The 21,900-nt window shown below is 57.8% G+C and overlaps 1 protein-coding gene across 5 annotated transcripts in view; it reads right to left on the bottom strand.

Moving 5' to 3' along the window:
* The window catches only part of HDAC4 (histone deacetylase 4), a 290,084-nt gene that overhangs the window by 93,556 nt on the left and 174,628 nt on the right, over window positions 1-21,900 (bottom strand). For all 5 annotated transcript variants that reach the window (XM_042244201.2, XM_027967041.3, XM_042244213.2 and 2 more), the window contains exons 4-5: window positions 15,503-15,747; window positions 2,663-2,813 (exon numbers count right to left, since the gene is read on the bottom strand). In XM_042244201.2, the coding sequence (XP_042100135.1) occupies window positions 2,663-2,813; window positions 15,503-15,747 (396 nt within the window). The remainder of the gene's footprint in view (window positions 1-2,662; window positions 2,814-15,502; window positions 15,748-21,900) is intronic.

Here is a 21,900-nt window from a genome sequence, read left to right as displayed (position 1 = left end):
ATCGGCGCTGCAGGCTCAGGTGTGATCAGCGCCCAGCCACACCCTCAGCACGAGTGGTGGTGAGTGGCCTGTGGTGTAGACCAGCCTCCGGGGGTGGTTGAGCCTGTTGGTGTGGAGCAGCCTGGCAGGTGGCAGATGGGGGGCATGGGAAGCAGAGGGCAGGGAAGTAGGGACCACGTGTGATGGGTGCCATCTGGCACTGCCACCCACAGCAGGGCCGCGATCTGAGTTCACAGAACAAGGTGCAGGTGGCCGGCCAAGCCTGCAAGCCCACTTCTCCTGCCAGCCTTCCACCCTCATGTATGAAGTCTTGGCTGCGGGCTCCCAGTGAGTCTGTCTGTCGTCACCCGCCTCATCGCTGAGCTGTAATGAGCTATACCACTCGGACTTATCGCTTCCTTTCAAACACTGGCACACAAGCTAGACTTCATGTGGGAAACAAACTCTGCTGACCTGCTTTTTACACTGAAATTCTATTGGACAGTGAAAGTGCAAATATGCTTAAAATACATTTATTATTTCAAGAGTGAATGCTGTAGTAACTGACTGGAAAAGCTGTTAATTTTGTGTATAAAAACAATGACTAAGAACGTGCAAATAAACAGAGACATAAATTGAATATGAAGAGACTACATTAGTTACATCCTTTGAGGAAAAGTAATATGCTTTATGAAATAAATTATTTATAAAAATGTACAAAATAATATAGGCATAATAATACAGATTAGATTCCATTTTAATTTAGAAAAGACCAGTGTAATTTAGGCTGCATTAGAGCTGAGACTTCTGTGGTTTCAAAGGCACCACCAGGAGAGGGACAGGGCAGGTGAAGGAAGACCCTCGCGACACCCATGACCGACCAGAGAACGGGCAAGAGACTGGAACAAGGACCCCACTGGACGGGACATCCCCATGAGCAGGAGCCCAGGAGAAGACGCTGAGCCCTGCTGTGACCAGAGGAAGCAGATGAAGCCAAGGGACCGCTGCTCGGAGCTGAGATTTAAAGTCACGGCAGGGATGCAGAGCTATAGGACTTCTATGATGTCACTGATGGGGGTGATGAGCAGTCCAGCCCCTCTGGAGACTGGCCTCACCTGTGGAAGCTGACCTGCTCCACAAGACGTGGCCAAAAGTGTATGGAGCAGCAGCGTTTGTAAGAGCCCAGGAACAGCCCAAACATCCACCGACTCGCGAGTGGATGGACACAGCTGCGGGGACCTCAGCAGGAAGTGAAGCCCTCCTGCTACACAAGGACATGGCAGACACCACACGCATAGTGTGGGGTGAAAGGAGGAAAATACAAAAGCCTACGTGTTAGTGAGTCCACTGACATCAGCTTCAAAAGCGGTGCTGTGTGTCGGAGCTGCAGGGCCGAGGGGCGGGGCGGCTTCTCCTGAACTGGTCACAGGTGCTGTGCTGGGGGTGGCTGCTCAGTGAGGTGTACTTGTGGGTAATTCCCTGCACACGGAAGTCTGTGCACTATTCTTTATGTACAACACACACCAGTAAGAAGACTTTTAAAACAATTTCAAATAACAGACTTTACGAGAATCTTCAAGACATGTTATGCTGTATCTCGTGTGTATATAAACTATGTATATAAACTTTAAAGCTTGTTAAAATGACTGGTATAGATGGCTAACTACTTTCAGTGTGTGCCTGTGTGCAGAGTCGCTGAGTCATGTCTGACTCTTTGCAGCCCTTTGGACTAGAGCCCGTTGGGCTCCTTTGTCCACACTGGAGTGGGTTGCCATGCCCTCCTCTAGGGGATTTTCCCCACCCAGGAATCAAACCAACGCCACCTGCATCTCCTGCAGGTGGATTCTGTACCCGCTGAGCCACTGGGGGAACCCAACCACTTTCAGCAGCTGAGGATGAAGGAGCTTCGAGGTTTTTGGAGGTTAGTATGTATTGGTAAAGTGTGTAAAGACTTGTTTTACTCATGAGAATGAGACGAGTAAAGCACCATCTGGTCAGGACATCGAATCCTGACATGGGTAGAAGTGCACGGCCTGACATACTTGCAGGATTAACAGGGCACCCACACGTGCACCTGAGCGCTGAGGTCTTGGGAGAAAGGACCGGAGCCTGGGAAAGTCTACCTAATTTCCAGAGACAAGCACACGGAAGAGTCTCCTGTCTACGATCAACTGGGCGACTCTTGCAAGATAACGGACTCTGCTGGTCTTCACATAAGCACAGCTAGGATGGAAAGCAAACACTGGGGTCAAAGGGCAAAAATGTGCAACCCAGGAGTCATCACGCCTCCTCTAGGTGACAGGCCATCCTACCATCTGCCTCTCAGAAACGCTCTCAGATAAAGCAACTTTGAGAAAGTTGAGGCTGAACTCATAGGTGAAGCTCACTATGATGCTTTACGGGTCTCAGTCATGTCTAAGTCCGCCAAGAGTCTGCAAACTTTCCTGTAAATGCTTAAGCCAAACCAAAAGTGGGGCCAGACGCCCTCTGCAGTCCCTGTGTAAAGACAGAGCCGGGGACCAGCCCTAAAGCTGGGGTGACCAGAAACACACGGGCGAGGTGGCTCCTGACGCGGCTTGGCTCTGGGGCCTGGGTTCCAGGCAATCGCGGGTGAGGGGCAGGTGAGGGGAGGGCGCCCGCCGCCGCCCGCCCGCCCGCCGCCGCCCGCCCGGCGCGCACTCACTCTCTTTGCCCTTCTCCTTGTTCTTCAGCTGCTGCAGCTTCTGCTCCCGGTGCTGCTTCTCCAGCTCCTGCTCCTGCCGGTGCCGCTCCAGCTTCCGCTGGTGCTCGAGCAGCTCCTGCTGGTGCTTCATAGCCAGCAGCTCTTGCTGTTGCTGTGGGCGGGAAGCAGCAGACACAGACGGTCAGAACCTTGCCCCAAAAGGGACAGCGAGGCGGACCCGCACGAGAAGAGCGGCGGGGGCCGGGGTCCCCTCTCTGCCGGTGCGGCCCCGGGGCCTCGCTCCCCCCTGCAGGGCCCGCATCGCCAAGGAGGAAGTGGGGCCGCTCAAGGGCGCCCCCACATGCCGCATGCTGGAGGCTGCAGATGAGAATAACGACCGACTCCTGGAAGGAAATACACATGACGATGCACGCAACCCAGGAAGTCGGCAGTCACGCACGGACGCCAGAGTTGGACCACAAGGAAGGCTGAGCACCAAAGAATTGATGCGTTTGAACTGTGGTGCTGGAGAAGACTCTTGAGAGTCCCTTGGACTGCAAGGAAATCAAACCAGTCCATCCTCCAGGAGATCAATCTTGAATATTCATTGGAAGGACTGATGCTGAAGCTCTAATACTTAGGCCACCTGAACAGCTGACTCATTAGAAAAGACCCTGATGCTGGAGAAGATTGAAGGCAGGAGGAGAAGGATGGAGCAGAGGATGCGATGGTTGGATGGCATCACCAACTCAATGGACATGAGTTTGAGCAAGCTCCAGGAGATAGTGAGGGATAGGGAAGCCTGGTGTGCTATATTCCATAGGGTTGCGGGGCTGGACACGACTGAGTGACTGGAATGCCTTTTCGAGAGTGACACAAAAGAGCACGAAAGAGCGTGGTCACTTTGCAAAACTGCTTGGCACATTCTTACAAAGTTAAACACACACCCATCCGAGACCTAGCCATCCCACACCCAGGACTAACCCAAGAGACATGGGAACACATCTGGGCAAAGCCCTGTGCAGGACGGCGCGTGGCCGCTGTGCGCACAGCAGCCCTGCCTGACACACCCCCGACGTCCTCTGGATGTGAGCCCAGGGACAGGAGTGCGCGTTCTTATGTGAGAATCCCACCCGGCGATGCGAAAGAATAAACTGGACATACTGGCGAAAACAAGGATGGGCTATAAAGCAAGCAAAATGATCAGGTCTGGTGTCGGCTGTGGAAACAGGACAGAAAAAAGGCCATCTGCAGACTCTATTTACACAAAGTTCTGGAGCAGGAAATCCCAAGACACGGGGATAGAAGTCAGAGAAGGCTGCTTCTTGGGTGAGGCAGTGGGCAAGCCGGGGGAGCCGCCCGGGGTGTGCACTGTCTGCTGGAGGCAGCGCCTACACAGACACTCACGACTGTCCACGGACACACACTCAGGATATGTGCGTTCTGTTCTGTGTAAGTTAGATCACGTTTCCAAAAATGATGTAACTGACAATGTAAGAAGCTACCTTCACAATATATATTGTCAACAAAATTAAGATGCAAAAGGTGAATGAGAAAAGCTCCTTGCCACACTTACGGTGCACAGACTAACTTTTATATGCAGATGGCTGTTTCATGTTAATACGAACATGATAAGCAGCTACTAAAAAGGTGAGCAAAAAAAAGGCCAGGAGATTCACCAGAAAGAGTTCAGTCGCTCAGTCATGTCCGATTCTCTTCGACCCCATGGACTGCAGTACGCCAGGTTTCTCTGTCCTTCACTATCTTCCAGAGTTTGCTCAAACTTGTAGATTGAGTCAGTGATACCATCCAACCATCTCATCCTCTGTCAGCCCCTTCTTTTCCTGCCTTCCATCTTTCCCAGCATCAGAGTCTTTTCCAACGAGTCAGTTCTTCCCATCAGGTGGCCAAAGTACTGGAGCTTCAGCTTCAGCATCAGTCCTTCCAATGAACATTCAGGACTGATTTCCTTTACGACGGACTGGTTTGATACTTTTGAACTGTGGTTTTGGGACGACTCTTCAGAGTCCGTTGGACAGCAAGGAGATCAGACCAGTCACCAGAAAGAGTGGTTAAAAATAAATGGGAAACAATGTTCAACTTCACTAGCCATCAAATCCCATTTTCACTTAGCGCGTTGGAAAGGGCAAGAATGGACAAGCGGGCCAGCACTGACGGGGCTGTGGGAGAGACACGATCAAGCCCAGACACCTGACAGGTTTTCCCAGAACATCAACCAGCCAAGTCCTCCAGGCCAGAGCCGCCTGCTCCCACTGGACAGCCCCTCCGACTCATGCTCCCGCCATCTGTCCGGCCCCACCCCTGCCTTCCCGCTCCAGTGCTTGGCCACCCCTGCACAGCCTCAGCTTCCCACCAGCCACGTGGGGCCTCGGGAAGCCCCGAGGGCCTCCCCTGCCAACCTGGCCACCCGCCCAGGGCAGGCCTCTGCCCACAGCATCTTCCCGGGGGGCGCTTGTGTCCCGGCCGTGACTCACTCCCGACCCCTCTCCTTCGGCTGGGGCAGGTCTCGCCCTCTCCCTGTCCCATGGGGGGTGGGGGCGCTGCGGTCTGTCTCCTGCGAGGCCCCAGGACTCTCCATGGACAAGCACGCTTCCCCCCAAGTCAGCCACCACGCGTGTGAGACGCAGCAGGGCGGACGCCCCCATGGCCACCGCTGGGGCCCCTGGTGGACACCTCCTCGCCAGCCAGCTGTGGAAAAGGAGGGATGGCTGAGCCCCGACCGGACAGAGCCCGGGCAGGCAGATCACAGCTGTGACACACACACGCCCCTGTGGTCACAGCGGTGCCTGCACACACAGCAGGGCACCCAGCCCAGGGCCCCCACCCACAAGCCCTGCCACCTCCCACCTTCCCTGCCAGGACCACGGGAGACAGAATGCAGAGGCGTGGGTGTGAGGAAGCCCAAACTCAGCGCGGGAGGGAGGGAGGGGGAGGCGGCCGCTGGACAGAGGGTGCCGGGACGGGGCTCACGCAGAGGAGTGAGTGTAGACGGCCCCCGGGCGGCAGGGGAGCGGGTGTAGACGGCCCCCGGGCGGCAGGGGAGCGGGTGTAGACGGCCCCCGGGCGGCAGGGGAGCGGGTGTAGATGGCCCCCGGGCGGCAGGGGAGCCGGTGTAGATGGCCCCCGAGCGGCAGTGCACCTGCCCCCCGCCAGGGCCCGGGGCTCCCAGGCCATATCGTGCAGCAGGCTGTGTGGCGATGGGTAGGAGCGGACGCCCAGCTCAGCGCCCACCCATGTGCTCCATACACGCTGAGCGTCATGGCCGACCTCTCTCTATGGCAGAAATTAAACAACCGCCTTCCCAACAGGTGGCTGACAGGAGCTGTGGCAGGACGGGGGTGGCAGAGGTGGCTCTGGGTGACCGGGCTTCAAGAGTAGCTCTCCACCCTGGCTCCCCAGCTCTGCAATGACCGTCGCCCGCAGTCAGCACATCTGGGTCTGACCTTCAGCGCTTCCAGCTGGCGTTACTATGCGTGTCTGTAAGACCAGCTCGAGAACTTTGCAAATGATTTAAAAAGGGGTGTTTTCTTCTCTTCTGAAAGGAACATGGAATGACACCGCTGGGGTAAAAGACTAACCGAAGTGGAAAGGAGCCACCTCCCTTGCTACTAGTTTCCTTCCAGGAAGGAGGGCTGCTCACCCAGGGAGGTTCTTCTACCAGAGAAAATGTCTGTTGATCTGCCTGGATGCAGAGGATCCTGCCTTGGGGCCCAATGGCACTGTACCTGATGTCCAGGGGTACAGGCCCTCATGGGCATCACGAGGCCACTGCCAGCCAGTCTGCGATTCCACCAGCATCGCTGGCCTTCGGAAATGGACACCTTAAAGGGCTCTGTAGTGTTGGGAAGCCAAGACAGTGCCCAGAACAGCAGGTCTTGGGATGAAGAACCTGGCGCTCTTGGTATTACCGATGCCCTCAAACGGCCTACACACAGCCCGGGCTCCCTTCCACTGCTCAGCGTTCATTTAACGCGTGAATGAGGCACAGACAGAAATCTGCTGAATCTGGTCTCACAATATTTACGTTTCAGCCAGGACCCAGAAAAGGAAAGTGAGATCTTTCAATTATCATTACAAAGAGACTCTGGAAACAACCAGCCTAGATCCCGGTGATTAAAATTCACAGGACGACACAACTCGCAGAAAACGACTGTTTTAGTCAAAGGAATGTTAAGAAACCAGGTCTCCGGCATCCCCAGCGTCATGGCGTGAAGGAGAAAGGGGTGGCAGAGGATGAGATGGCTGGATGGCATCACCGACTCGATGGACACAAACTTGGGCAAAGTCTGGGAGATGGTGAAGGACAAGGAGGCCTCGCATGCTGTAGTCTGTGGAGTCGCAGAGAGTTGGACACGACTGGCTGACTGAACACAGGGGTCCAGCTCGTTTTCTGCCCCTAAGCTCTCGTGCCCAAACAGGAAGGATGCGCGATGTGCTGTGGTCTCTGCGCCCAGCCCAGGCCCCAGGGGAAAGCAGAGGCCGCTGGGGCTGCCTGTCTGCTCCGGGCCAAGGGCAGCTGGAGGCTCACCTGCCCCGTCTCAGGAGGGCTCCTGGTCGCAGGTGGTGGGCACCGCCTGCTCCTGTTGTTCCTCATCTGCTGATGGCTCAGGCTGGGGAGGCCCATACCCGCACACAGGACAGCCTGGGTCGGCAGGGCCAGGACCGGAGAGGCAGGCCAGGCTCCGTGGGGGCTGAGCCGTCCCCCGGGGCTAGGACCACCAGGGGCCCAGGCCATGCCCGAGCTGAGCAAGTGGGCCGGCGCGGGGCCTCCCCGGCTCCTCTAAGGCACTCGTGGGACTGTCTCCACCTCAACACGCGCTGGGCGCAGCAGGCGGGGAGCTGGCCGAGGCCTCTCGACCCTGCCTCCGGCTGACACGGTGGCTGCTCTTGCCACCCACTTCCTGAGTCACTGTGAAAATAAACGCACGGATTTCAGGTGGCCCCTCACCGCAGAACGCACAGCGCTAGCACAGCCTGGCGTGGCCGGGGCAGAGCAGGGGTCACCCTGGGGGCATGGGGCTGCCACGGTGAAGGCCATGTCCACCTGGGGCTGGACCCAGAAGCTCTGTGCATCAAGCCCCAACAGGCGGCGGTCATGGAGCTTTTCCAAGACGGTCAAGGAGCTTCTAAGGCTCAGATGGCCCGCTTTCGGGGAGAAGTCCAGGACAGACCAGTAACCCCCGGGGGCCAGAGCACCAGTCTGATGGAGGGGGCCTCCTCTAGGCTGCTCATCTCCAGGCTCACGAGCTACTTGGCCACGGTGGTCAGGGCCCATGCGAGACTAAAATATTCTTGCCTACGGGGTCCTCCGAAATGGAACCATGTCCATCTTTATCTCCCTGGATTTACTGGCTCAAATCAAAGAGGCACCCTCATTTCAGTTAAGTTCAAATCACCCTTCCCTCCAGCCTCATGGAGCACAGCAGCAGTAATCAAGAGGTCCCGTGGACAAGTCACTCAGGTTCCCCCCAAATCGGACACTCAGATGCCACAAAGGGTCAGCCATCCACAGGCGGGTCAGAGAGAGGAGGGCCTGCATCACAGACGCTTGGCGCCCCGGACGTGCGGATGCCGCGGACAGGGCACTGCTGTGAGTGGTGGGGGGAGTGGGGCGGTGACAGCGGCCCAGGGGGAGCCCGCCACCCCCACCACCCCAGCTCCACTCCCGGGACACGCCGCCTCCTCTCAGGTGGGCGCCCTGGAGACCAGCGGAGGGTCGCCTCACCCTGCAGGGCACCCCAACCCCTCCTCTTTACGGGGCTCACCGCCACCTGGACACACTTCCCGGGGCGGCTCAGGGCTGATGAAGACCCAGGCTGTGTCCTCTGGCCCCTCCCTGCCATCCAGCACACAGCAGGTCTACGTGCGCCCATGAGGGTCCCGGGCCGGACCAGAGGCAGCGCGTTTATCAGCGAGAGCCAGTGAGGAGAGATGAGAGAGAGGCCGTGGTGCAAGGCCACACGAGAGGGTTTTCTCTGCAGAACAATCTACGGCTGCCAGCTCTGGAAACACGCTCGGCGCTTCTCCTCCTACCGGCCGGGGGCGGCGCAGGGCAGAGCGCGGCATGGAGCGGCCATCCACGCCCCCAGGGCGGCAGGCGTCTTCCTAGAAACGCGGAGTGCAGGCTGTGAGCCAGCCCTGACCGTACGTGTGCTCACGGGGTGCCGACGGGCTCAGGAATGACGCGGCACTCGCGGCAGCCACGCGCCTTCCCGGGCACCAGGGCTACGGCCGCCGAAGCGTGTCCTCCGGGCTCATTACAAGTTGCTTGAGACAACCCAGAAGCTGGGGTCCAGGCAGCATTGCTCAGACACCTGGGGCAGGTAATAAAGACAGTAAACACCACGGCCTGGCTCCCAGGCCGGAAAAGCAGGCTCCTTTCAATTCTGTCCACTTCCCTGCAAGGAAAAGTGTCATGTGCTTGCTAAACAGCTCCTAAAGCTCTCCTGTCCAGAGACGGTACCAACCACAGCAGGCTTCACACACAGCTCCTAAAGCTCTCCTGTCCAGAGAGACAGTACCAACCACAGCAGGCTTCTCATACACACAAGCTCAGCCTCGCTAGTGAAAAAGGACGTGCAAATAAAGAGTGGAAAGCGCTTTTATTTTTCACTTGTTCGACAGGAGATATCCTGAGACCTGGGGAGAGAAGAGCCAAGCTGGACACAGCCTCGCAGAGAGCAGGCACACTTCTGGACGGAGACCCGATGAGACCACAAAAATACACTGTAGCGTATCTTTCATAGGAAGGGGTTTATTCTGAGGAAATCTGCCTAACGGACGGTGCCGACAGTCTGGGCTACAAGTAGGAACTACAGAAAACCAGCCCCATCCCCCAGGATCGCACCTGTCAGACCGAGGCGTCAGGACGGGTCTCTACCTTGCAGTGTAGACGGGAGGGGACGCGGCAGTGTAGATGGGGAGGGGAGGCCGCAGTGTAGACGGGGAAGGGAGGCTGTAGTGTAGACGTGAGGGGAGGTGGCAGTGTAGACGGGGAGGGGAGGCTGCAGTGTAGACAGGGAAGGGAGGCTGTAGTGTAGACACGAGGGGAGGCTGCAGTATAGATGGGAGGGGAGGCGGCAGTGTAGACGGGAGGGGAGGCTCAGTGTAGATGGGGAAGGGAGGCTGTAGTGTAGACGGGGAAAGGAGGCCGTGGTGTAGACGGGAGGGGAGGCGGCAGTGTAGACGGGAGGGGAGGCTGCAAGTGTAGATGGGGAAGAGAGGCTGTAGTGTAGACGGGGAGGGGAGGCGGCAGTGTAGACGGGAGAGGAGGCTGCAGTGTAGATGGGGAGGGGAGCCTGCACTGTAGCTGGGAGGGGACCCTGCAGTGTAGACGGGGAGAGGAGCCTGCAGTGTAGACGGGAGGGGACCCTGCAGTGTAGATGGGGAAGGGAAGCTGTAGTGTAGACGTGAGGGGAGGCAGCAGTATAGACGGGGAGGGGAGAAGGCAGTGTAGACGGGGAGAGGAGCCTGCAGTGTAGACGGGAGGGGAGGCTGCAGTGTAGACAGGGAGAGGAGCCTGCAGTGTAGACGGGGAGGGGAGGCAGCAGTGTAGATGGGGAGGGGAGAAGGCAGTGTAGACGGGAGGGGAGGCTGCAGTGTAGACAGGGAGAGGAGCCTGCAGTGTAGACGGGAGGGGACCCTGCAGTGTAGATGGGGAAGGGAAGCTGTAGTGTAGACGTGAGGGGAGGCAGCAGTGTAGACGGGGAGAGGAGCCTGCAGTGTAGACGGGAGGGGAAGCTGCAGGGTAGACGGGGAGGGGAGCCTGCAGTGCAGACGGGAGGGGAAGCTGCAGTGTAGATGGGGAAGGGAGCCTGTAGTGTAGATGGGGTGGGGAGGCAGCAGTGTAGACGGGGAGGGGAGCCTGCAGTGTAGATGGGGAGGGGAGCCTGCAGTGTAGATGGGGAGGGGAGAAGGCAGTGTAGACGGGGAGAGGAGCCTGCAGTGTAGACGGGAGGGGAGGCTGCAGTGTAGATGGGGAAGGGAGGCTGTAGTGTAGATGGGAAGGGAGGCTGTAGTGTAGATGGGAAGGGAGGCGGCAGTGTAGACGGGAGGGGAGGCTGCAGTGTAGATGGGGAAGGGAGGCGGCAGTGTAGACGGGAGGGGAGGCTCAGTGTAGATGGGAAGGAGGCTGTAGTGTAGATGTGAGGGGAGGCGGCAGTGTAGACGGGAGGGGAGGCTCAGTGTAGATGGGGAAGGGAGGCTGTAGTGTAGATGGGAGGTGAGGCCTCAGTGTAGATGGGAGGGGAGGCAGCAGTGTAGACAGGAGGGGAGGCGGCAGTGTAGATGGGGAAGGGAGGCGGCAGTGTAGACGGGAGGGGAGGCTCAGTGTAGATGGGGAGAGGAGCCTGCAGTGTAGACGTGAGGGGAGGCGGCAGTGTAGACGGGAGGGGAGGCTCAGTGTAGATGGGGAAGGGAGGCTGTAGTGTAGGCGGGGAAGGGAGGCTGTAGTGTAGACGGGAGGGGAGGCCGCAGTGTAGACGGGAGGGGAGGCCGCAGTGTAGACGGGAGGGGAGGCGGCAGTGTAGACATGAGGGGAGGCGGCAGTGTAGACGGGGAGAGGAGCCTGTAGTGTAGACAGGAGGGGAGGCTGCAGTGTAGATGGGGAAGGGAGGCTGTAGTGTAGATGGGAAGGGAGGCTGTAGTGTAGATGGGAAGGGAGGCGGCAGTGTAGATGGGAGGGGAGGCTGCAGTGTAGATGGGGAAGGGAGGCTGTAGTGTAGACGGGAGGGGAGGCCGCAGTGTAGACGGGAGGGGAGGCAGCAGTGTAGACAGGAGGGGAGGCGGCAGTGTAGACATGAGGGGAGGCGGCAGTGTAGATGGGGAAGGGAGGCGGCAGTGTAGACGGGGAGAGGAGCCTGTAGTGTAGACAGGAGGGGAGGCGGCAGTGTAGACGGGAGGGGAGCCTGCAGTGTAGATGGGGAAGGGAGGCTGTCGTGTAGGCGGGAGGGGAGGCTCAGTGTAGACGGGGAGGGGAGGGGAGCCTGCAGTGTAGACGGGGAAGTGGTAGCACCAGGGTCACGGGGCTCAGCCTCAGCTATGGGCCCACTCACGCCGGGCGTGTGCAGGCGCTACCAGCTCCTGACAGCGCCCTCAGGCTCCTGTCCATCCACAGCCAGCGATCCCACGGGGTCCTGGGGCTGGCACGACAGAACCACCTGTCACCCTCCTGGAAGCACTCTCTGAAGACCCGTCTCCTCTCTACGCTGGAGCCACAGTCATCGAGAAAATCCACGAGTAACGTCTAGAGACTGACAGAAGGCAACGGCTGGGCTGGAAGCTCTGTCAGCAAGTGGAACAAAGGCCGCTGAGACTGCCGACGAGAGCCCCAGACGGGGAGTCCCGGGCCCGCTCCGGCCGAGCCGTGGACGGAGCCGAGGTGGGCTCTCGGGTCGGGAGGCAGAGCAGGGAGGGCCGCTTCTGCTTGCTCTCACCGCGCTGTGCTTCGGCTGGGAACATGAGATGGAGCGACTCCCTCGATAACATGCTTAGAAAATTTAAAATGACACACCAAAGCAGCAAAGCCAGAGAACACCGCATCCGCCGGGTGACCCGCTCAGCAGTCCCAAACACTCGCTGACACCCACACTCACGACTCCCTAGCCCCTGGGCCCCACTGACCACGCTCCAGGACCCCCTTCCGGGGAGGAAAGAACCAAGTGTAGGACAGGATGGGGACAGGCTCCTGAGCGGCCACAACTAGCAAGAGTCCAGAAGCCGTGTGACGCTGAGTGTCGGAACCCCAGAGAGAGAGCATCCTTACCCAAGGTTAACAACTTCGGTTACCTTTCAAACACTCTATGTTCGTCACTCAGTCGTGTCCGACTCCTTGCGACCCCAGGGACTGCAGCCCACCAGGCTTCTCTGTCCATGGGATCGTCCAGGCAAGAATACTGGAGTGGGGTGCCATTTCCTTCTGCAGGGGATTTTTCTGACCCAGGGATCGAACCTGGGTCTCCCACATTGCAGGCAGATTCTTTACCATCTAAGCCCCAGGGAAGCCCTTTTAAAAACACCGTTCTCTTTTTAATTATAAAATCCTATTCAAATTCACTGATGGTTTAATGACACTAATTAGATTGTGTGCTCAAGTAATCTGTCTGACAAACACTACTGCCAAATGTCACCAAAAGATGCTGGCTTGTGAAGAGAGTGGAAATCGTCAAAACAGAGGCCGGCGGATGGGATGACGGTTACATAGTTTTAAATGGCTTCAGAAATATGATCTCGGCTGTAAATGGAGAAAGAAACAATTAAAGCGCAGAGAACACGTCACCTTGAGAAGGTTTGTGAATTGCGTTTCTGGGGCTTCCATCCTCTCTGGGGGCTTCTGGCCTGATCTGCGGGCTTCTGGCCTGAAGGTCTGGGGGCTGGGGGACCCCTGGTGGAGGGGGTCTGCCTCCAAAGATGGGGGCCCTCGGGTCACTGGGAGGCCGGGTAAAGGACTCGGAAGAGACGTGCTGCCCTGACCTTTCAGGCTTCTGAGATGACATCAAGATGCAGGAGTCTGATGGAGAAAGTTCAAGAAGCCTGCTGGTGAGGAGAGGAAACCGCACCCCAGGGGTGAGCAGTGTGAGTAGGCAGGGCGGGCTCTTCAGATGGCTTTCGGGATTCACAGAGAACAGGAGGCTGCAGCTTCAAGGACAAAACGGATCGGATGGCCTGCGGGCGGCGCTCGCTGGGACCGAACGGCTGTTATCTAGACTGACTTTGGTGAGGACCTAGTCCTGCAGCCACTGACCACGTGTGGCCGCAGGGCAGCTGGTCCACAGGGAAAGGGGCTCTACGTGTCTGGTCCACGGCGTGCACCCAGACTCAGCACGGCCACAACCGCTTATGTGGGTCATGGGTTGAAGCGACACTTAGAAATACAAGGTTAAATAAAATAGCCTGAAGTTACTTTTACCTTTAGCAGCCAGGTCCCCAGCGGCCCCCCAAAGACTCCTTCCTGCCTCCTGGTGTCCACCCCTCGGCTGGGCCCCTGCCGGGAGGGTTGATGCCTATGATAGCAGAGCAACGTAGCAGGGGTAGGGGTGGGGGGTCACCTTCAAGATTTGTCCTGAAGACACTGCGACCTCCTTCTTGGTCACTTGGATCCTAGAGGCCCAGGTGAGGAGGACTTGTGGCCTCCTGCCCCAAACCAGGGGTTGAGTGAGCTGGGAAGGGGATCCTGCAGGCCCGGCCCCATGCTCAGGTGAGACCCCCGCCCTGACCACGCCCGATCACACCTCACGAGAGGCCCGGCCATCTGCGAGCTGCCCCCAGACCCCCAGCCCGTGGGAGCTGAGCTATCTGATAACACATTTGTTATTTCAAGCGGCTAAAAATCTTCTGAGTAATTTGTTACATAACAATAAATCACTCACACAACCTGGTTTCTTTGGGTGTTTTAAGGTGGCTACAGGAAATGTAAAACTTCCTATGAATTTTAACGTGTACACATTTCCACTGAACAGCAAGGTTCTGCAAGGTTCTAAGTGCGGTGACACACGTGATCACAGACATTATAAGTGGTCCCTCAACCAAGTGACATGACCTCTCTGTGCCTCATTAGTGCACATGTCTTCCTGGAACGTTTGCTTTTAAAATCTGGGATCAGAAAAAAATATATGTAGACAGTGAATGGAACTTTCCAGGTGGCCTACTGGTAAAGAACCTGCCTGCCAAGGCAGGAGACGTAAGAGACAAGGGTTCAGTTCCTGGGTCGGGAAGATTCCCTGGAGGAGGGCATGGCAACCCACTCCAGCATTCTTGCCTGGAGAATCCCACGGACAGAGGAGCTTGGGGGGCTGCAGTCTGTAGGGTTGCAAAGAACATGACTGAGGTGACTTAGCACACACCAGACAGTAAATACCAAAAAGAAAAAATTATGTTAGTTTTTTCCTTATCCCATCTAAAGGAAAGTAAATAGTAGCTCGCCCCCCCTTGCCTGGAAAATCTCATGGATGGAGGAGCCTGGTGGGCTGCCGTCCATGGGGTCGCTAAGAGTCGGACACGACTGAGTGACTTCACTTTCACTTTTCACTTTCATGCATTGGAGAAGGAAATGGCAACCCACTTCAGTGCTCTTGCCTGGAGAACCCCAGGGACGGGGGAGCCTGGTGGGCTGCCGTCTATGGGGTCACACAGAGTCGGACATGACTGAAGCGACTTAACAGCAGCGGCCCCCGCAATTATAAAAAAGTCAGTGGGAAAAATGGAGAGAAGATGGACAACTCCCAAGAAGAAAATAAAGACAATTCCTAAACACCTCACCCAGAGGTGACCACTGCTAACATTCTGGCACTTCTTCTTGTTGGTAATGTCGCTATTTAGGGACATACGTTTGTAGGTGAAGTCCAACGATAAGATTTCTCCCCTGCCTTAAGCTTCTACAGGGTGACTTTAAATGCTGTTTCCACTCTTGGCCACAACCAGCTTCCAAGTGCTGACATGCAGGTATACACGGCCTGGTGAGGAACATCCCCAGGCATCAACCTCAGACTGGCAGCAGATCATTGGGGAGGTCCTGGGAGGCAAGATAGAGTGCCAGGCGGCGTGGGCCGGGCTGGGGGCTGGGGGCGGTGGTCCTGGGCAGCGGGATTGCGGGCACACACAGTGGGCCGGCCTGTGGGCTTGGAGTTTGTCCTGGGCTGTGGAATTGTGGGTACACACAGGGGCCAGTCTGGGGGCTCGGGGATGGTCCTGGGCGGCAAGACTTTGGGGCACACAGAGCGGGCCGGCCCGGGGGCCACCGGGCAGGTCCCGGGCGGCGGGATCTGGGCGCGCGGCAGGGTCGGGGGCCCAGGCGGCGGGGGTCTGGGCGCGGCGGGCCGGCCTGGGCCCGAGGCGGGGACTGACCTTGATGTGCTCGTGCAGCTGGGCCTCGTGCTGCCGCGACAGCTGCTCGTGCTGCCGCTGGAACTCGGCGATGAGGATCTGTCTCTGCAGCTGCTGCTTCTGCTTGAGCGCCAGGAGCTCCTGCTGCAGCTGCTGCTCACGGAGGCCCGGCTCCGCCACGGGCAGCGGGAACTGGTGGTCCAGGCGCAGGTCCATGGGCACCCCCGGGGGCGCCACCGGCAGAGGCAGGGCCGAGGCCACGTCCACTGCGGAGAGAGCACAGAACAGAGGCGCCGGTGACCAGGTGGCCTGCCGTCCTGGCCCGGCCCCGGCCACCCTCCCCGGAAGCCCACGCCGCCATTGGGGACGCCCACGCTGCCACCATGGGGACGCCCACGCAGTGAGAGCCACTGCTCACTTCAGATGCCTCCTCCCCTTCCTACTCAACAGGCTCAAAAGGCAGGACTCGGGCCTTCCGCCCTCTTCCTCCAAGGGGCCCACCCCTCAGGCAGAAGCCAGTGGGAGATCGGACTGGGACACACACTCAAATGGGCTCTCCTGCCTCTGCCCTGCCCTGCACCAAGAGGCCCTGCTCGCTCAGGGGACCTGGGTGCAGGCCTGGTGGCCTTTTCTGATGCCGTTTTTGAAAGCTGACCCAGAGAGCAAGCAGGAAAACGGCTCTAATGAGTCCTGGCTGCCTGCAGGCAGAAGGGCACGCGGCGTGCTTTTCTCCTTTGCAAGAAGCCACAGAAGAGTTGTGTGAAGGGCCCCTGGAACAGCGTGTGCCCTCGAAGTGGTCCAGACAGGCCCGCCGGGGCGCAGCGCGTCTCAGTGGTGATGGGCGCGCCCTCTGGGAGACAGCCAGCGCAAGGCTCCCCCGGATGGCCTGCCTGGCTCATGCTGCAGGGGGCCATTTCTGCGCTTTGCTAAGAAACAAATTGCCTTCACTGCACAGAGGCGTGGCCCACGAACAGCCATGAGTTGGCTCTGATTAGAAACGGAAGCGGAACTGATCTAAAGGCTTGTAGATCAACGCCAAATTAAAAGCGAAGAGGAGGCAGAAACCAGGTCTCCAATTATGGGTCTCACAAAATACCCCCAAGTGGGCGCTCCTCTCAGGACGGGATTATATCAGAAAAGCTGGGCCACTGGCTGTGGGCCTCCGACTTCCCAGAGAGGCTCCGGGGCTGCCTCCCTGAGGGTCTCTGTCAGAGATACCCCCCGACCCCCAGAAGTGGAGACAGCCCAACAGAGACCCCGGGGCCCTGCCTCGACCAGAAAGCCTGCTCACAACCTGCCCAGCCACAGGCCTGAGGGCCGGAGGCTGGGCCTCTCCGGGGACTCAGAGGTCTGGGGGAGACCCCACTCAGCAGATAGGGCTCCCGGGCCAGTCTCCCCTCCAGAGTCATCGCCACCCAGGAGGGGGCCTCGTCGCAGCACCTCGGCAGTCAGGCATTCTGACGCCCTGGACCTGGTCCCAGGGTCTCCCTGGGTGAGACCGGATTTAACCCAGTGCCTTTGGAAGTGCCATGCAGCCCTGACCGCCCCTGCCACTGGGGCAAATGAGGGGCTTACAAAAGGTAGGTAGTATGGCCATTCATGAATTCTCTGTGCTTATTTTCTTAAGCTAAAATACTGCTTCTTGATGAGGTAAGTGGACTGTCAGAGACACAGCAGGCTGGCCCCACCTTGGTTCTGGTGGATTCTCGGAAAATGACCCAGGAGTGGAACCACCCCTCGGGAAAGCCCATTTCAGTGGTCACCACACAGGCAGGTCCCTGCCGGCCGTCCTGCTGACGAGTGAAGTGAGGTGGGGAGGCCTGGCTCCAGCTCAGTCCTGGGTCCTAAACCCCGAGCCCACGCCGGGGGCCCTGGTGTTCTGGACCGAAATGCGGCCTTGCACCTGCAGGCTTGCTCACCTGGGCAGGGCATGGGGTGCTACCCGGGACAGCAGGGGCCTGGCTCCGGGGCTGCAGTCACCACCTCCCTCTCCCGCTGCCAGAACTAAGCCTGGATTCCACCCGAGGCCCCCAGAGCCTGGGGCAGGTTGCATGCACGGAACGCCTGGGCCCTGGCCCCTGGGAATGGAGGGAAATCCTCAATATTCAATCATGTTTCAGAAAACATCTAATTCTCCTCTCTCTGACGTCCTAACAAGCCCTGGGTAAATACCAGCTCTTCGATTTTTCCCAAAATCAGTGAGGTGCAAACTCCGTTTTAAATGTATTTGTTTTTTTCTAGTTGGGTGTCAGGCTTGATGTGTGAAGGGCTTTTTATTTTATATTTATGTGACAGAAGCGGACACAAGTGACTGTCCATGTGAACAGGCCCAGACGACAGTGGCGCCCCATCCCACCCCCACCTCACACAGCTGGCAGAGACGGGGCTTTACTGACTTCTTTTATTTTCTTTCTTTGATCATTTTTATTATGAAACATAGCAGGATGGAAAAACTGTGTAAACAACACCAGTTTTATAAAACCTCAGTATTTCCCTCCATTTGCTTCAGACTCTATTTTAAGGAATAGAATATTATGGAAGACAGGGAGCAGGGCTCAGGAAAGGGACTCAGAGGAGGGGAAAGTGACTTGACGTCTTAAAGGAAATTCTGCTTTCCTTTCTCCCGGGGGTGGGGAAGGGCTGAGTATTTTCCTGCTTTCACTAATGACGGTGCTGAATGCTGCCTGGAAAACATCATGTCTGTGTATGACGGCAGGCTTTCTGGCTCTTTCTGCTTCCGTGGAAGAGGATGAAAAGTTTTTCTTCATTAACCGGTTAACCTGCCTAGTTCTTTCATGGATTAACAGGTGAGTTACTCAGCAGATCCCCTCAGGTTAGCTGGCCTTTGCTTTGTAAAGATAAAGCTGACTTTGTCTTCCTGGGTTACAGACACACACACAGAATCACTGGCAGATTGAGCCTACAACCGTTTCATTGGGCACATCTGGGTCCACGTCCATGCATGTGCACTGGCTTGCAGTGTCTCTGACACTCTTCTTATCGGGTCAGGGAACAGTATTTTAGCTCAAGAAGCCACAGAGAATTAATGAGATAACCGTACTGCCTGCCTTTTGTAAGCAGGATCACCTCCCTTGCCTTGATGGCAGGGGTGGTCAGGGGGTGGTCCCCTTAGGCGACATGTGAAGGCGACCTGAGATGTTACACGGGAACAAGGTCAAGCCTGAGACGCTGCGCAGAAGACACCCACGCACTGTCCGCTCACTGCGTCACGTTGCTGCTGTGAGTCACGCAGTCCCATCCAGCTCTGTGACCCCATGGGCTGTGGCCCGCCAGGCTCCTCTGTCCGTGGGATTCTTCACGCAGGAGCGCTGGAGTGGGGTGCCAGGCTCCTCTGTCCGTGGGATTCTTCACGCAGGAGCGCTGGAGTGGGGTGCCAGGCCCTCCTCCGGGGGATCTCGCTGGCCCAGGGATGGACTCGCATCGCGCTGGCAGGTGGGTCTTTACTGTTGGAGCCACCAGGGAAACTGCGCCATGCCATCTCCCCATTCCTGATTTTTCACCGGTGAGGTCAGGAGGTCGATCAGAAATGTCCAATAGTTAACCTCTTAAAAAGCTGAACATGAAACAACTTTGAGGGATCTGTTTTATTAACTTCAAAAATAGGACGGGCCAAATGTTTCCTACGCCTGCATCCCCTCACTGCAGAAAAACGCCAGGGCCTCCTCGTCTGTGCTGCGTGCTGGGGGATTGTTCCCAGTCCAGCCTGCAGTGGGTCTGCCGTGCAAAGGGACAGGAGAGGGCAGAGGGCTTGAGGGATGCCCTGGGGAAGGGCCCACACGGGGGCCGCAGCTCTGAGTGGGAAGAGGCAGGCGAGCCAGGTCCCAGACGGCCAGTGTTAAGAGGGCAGGGATGGGGGCGGAGACACAGGAGGCGCCTGGACCGCTCGCTTGGGGTGCAGGGCCTGCATCCGCAGATCCTGGGGGGCCCTGTAGGTCTAGGTGGGGGTGCCAGCGGCAGGGGGAGGCCGGGCCTCAGATGCAGAGGGGCTGGCATCAGGGCACTGGGCGTGAGAGACGAGAGGGCGGGGGCCGAGGGCGGGAAGGGAGGATGTGGCAGGCGCCCCAGCGTGGATGGGGTGGGGAGGTCCGAGGTTCCCTGTGTTCACTGCCCCTTCCCTCGGGTTCCCTTTGAGTCTAGAGCTGCAGGGAATGTAAGGAGGAAACACACCCCACCCCTCCAGTCATTCTGGACACCAGAGCAGGTGGCCCAGGGAGGGTACGGCAAAGAGACCCCCGGGCAACACCATCCTGCCCGCAGAGAAGAGAGGGGCACCAGGCCAGGGGGGCGGGGTGGTCACGGGTGGTCCTCACCATTTACTGTGAGAAAGGGAGGCGAGGCCTGCTGGAATTTCCCCTTTTGAGGTTTCACATAAGACTTCATCCTCTGCTAGAGAAAGTCCAATGCAAAGAGAATGCAAAGCCAGACATCAGCTCCGCCGGACAGGCCGTGCCCAGCGCCGGCCGTTCCGGCACCTCGGGAGACGGCCCTGTGGACAGGCACACACACCAGCTCTGGCGTGGACGCGGGGCCGCGGACCCAGGCCAGGCACTTCTCCCCGCCGGAGCGCAGCCTCGGGAGGCCAGGCGGGCCCCCCAGGCGGCCGGAGCCCCAGCTGAGGGACCAGCCCCACAGTCCCCACTCATCCCGCTGCTGGAGGGTGCGTCACACACGCCCGCGACTATTTCTGTATCAAAAACTTGCCGAAATGCCACGAGTTCCCAACAGAAGCCGCTGGTGCTTTTGACCCAAAGCTCCCCGAAGAAAACAATGAGACTTTCTCTACTTAAAGAATGTGGCATCAAAACAAAAAGGCCTGTATTCTCATGAATATTTTACGGCAGAGCAGAAAATTGCTTTTATAGGTTGTGCCTTGAGAAACATACTAATACAATCAGACTCGTGACGTTAGTAGCAGCACAAAGACTATATTCAGAGTTTCAATAAGAAATGGCGGGGCTGGGCCGTGACCTATAAGTTCTCAATCAGAAATAGAAAAGAAATCTGTTAGTCTCTAATTTTTTTTAAAAAATAAATGATCAGGGGGAGAAAAAAGGACACTGTAATTTTCCATTACATGGGTTGGTTCTTCTGTTCATAACACTATTTCATGTCATCACATAGACAGCAAACAAAGAGAAGGTCTATTCTTTAGAAAGCAGGGCCAGAGTGTAGGCTCTGTTCAAGTAAAGAACGGCTCATTCAAATCCAGGGGACAATAATAGATGCCTCATTCGTGTCAGCACGAGTTCCTCTCACACTGACGTTTGTCTGCCTGTGTGAGGGGAGGAGAGAGACGCCTGCGGGGGCGAGGAGGAGGAGGAGGAGAAAGGACGGGGGTCTATTAAAAATGCATAACCTATCTCAAAACGTTTTCAACGTTTATGACAAAACGCGTCACACACCTCGGGGCACGCTGGCACACCCCCGCCTTGCTCCCCAGGCCCCCAGCCCCGTGCTGACTTTGCTCAGCACCTCCGCGTGTTGTGGTCACAATTTCCAGTACGCACCCCTAAACACGCGTCCTCTGCAATCAGCAGCTGTGGGTGCGGGGAGGCAAGATGAAGGCCCCCAGGGAAAGACAAGAATCTCGGGGCCAGGCTGCTTCAGCTTCCAGGACAGCTGACAGGAAGAGCTCCTCTGGGGCGAGGCCAAGAGTGACCCCGGGAAAACCACGGGCCACCCCCGCCCCCCGCAGTGGGACCAACACTGGGACGAGAACCGCCCTGCCTCCTGCTGCTGCCTGAGCCTGCTGTCTTCCAGGTGCGCTTTCCAGGTGTGCCCTCCACGTGCGTCTTCCAGATGCGCCCTCCCTGTGTGCCTTCCAGGTGCGCCCTCCACGTGTGCCCTCCAGGTGCGCCCTCCAGGTGTGCCCTCACGTACGCCTTTCAGGTGCACCTTTCAGGTGTGCCTTCCAGGTGCGCCCTCCACATATGCCTTCCAGGTGTGCCCTCCACGTGTGCCTTCCAGGTGTGCCCTCCACGTGCACCCTCCAGGTGCGGGGCACAGGAGCCCCGTGGAGAAGCACGGCCTCATGTGAGTGAGGGCTGGAGGCAGGGAGGTCCAGACTCTCTGGAGGCTGCAGAGCTCTTGCACAGCGCCTCCCGCACAGCTGCGCCCTCCCCGAGGCTGGCCCCAGGCCTCCCAGGGCTGCCCAGGGCCGCCGTTCGTGCCCCTTCATTCCACTCCTCTTCCTTTGGGCTGCCCTCTCCTGGCAGGAGCTCAGCCTCCTCCTGTGTCTCGGGAAGGAGGCGCATGGTGTCCTGTCTGGACGTGTGCTCAAGCCCTCGTCCAGGGATCGTCCCTCTGCCTGTGCACAGAACTCCAGGGAGCAGTGACCTCCTCCAGGATGGTGGAGACAACATCCCTACCTCCTTGTTCCCAAGACTGTTACTGAGAAG

Source organism: Ovis aries, chromosome 1, assembly GCF_016772045.2.
Source record: "Ovis aries strain OAR_USU_Benz2616 breed Rambouillet chromosome 1, ARS-UI_Ramb_v3.0, whole genome shotgun sequence".
Taxonomy (NCBI): Eukaryota; Metazoa; Chordata; class Mammalia; order Artiodactyla; family Bovidae; genus Ovis; species Ovis aries.
The sequence above is the reverse complement of the archived record's forward strand: the minus strand, read 5'-3'. Positions and strand labels throughout refer to the sequence as shown.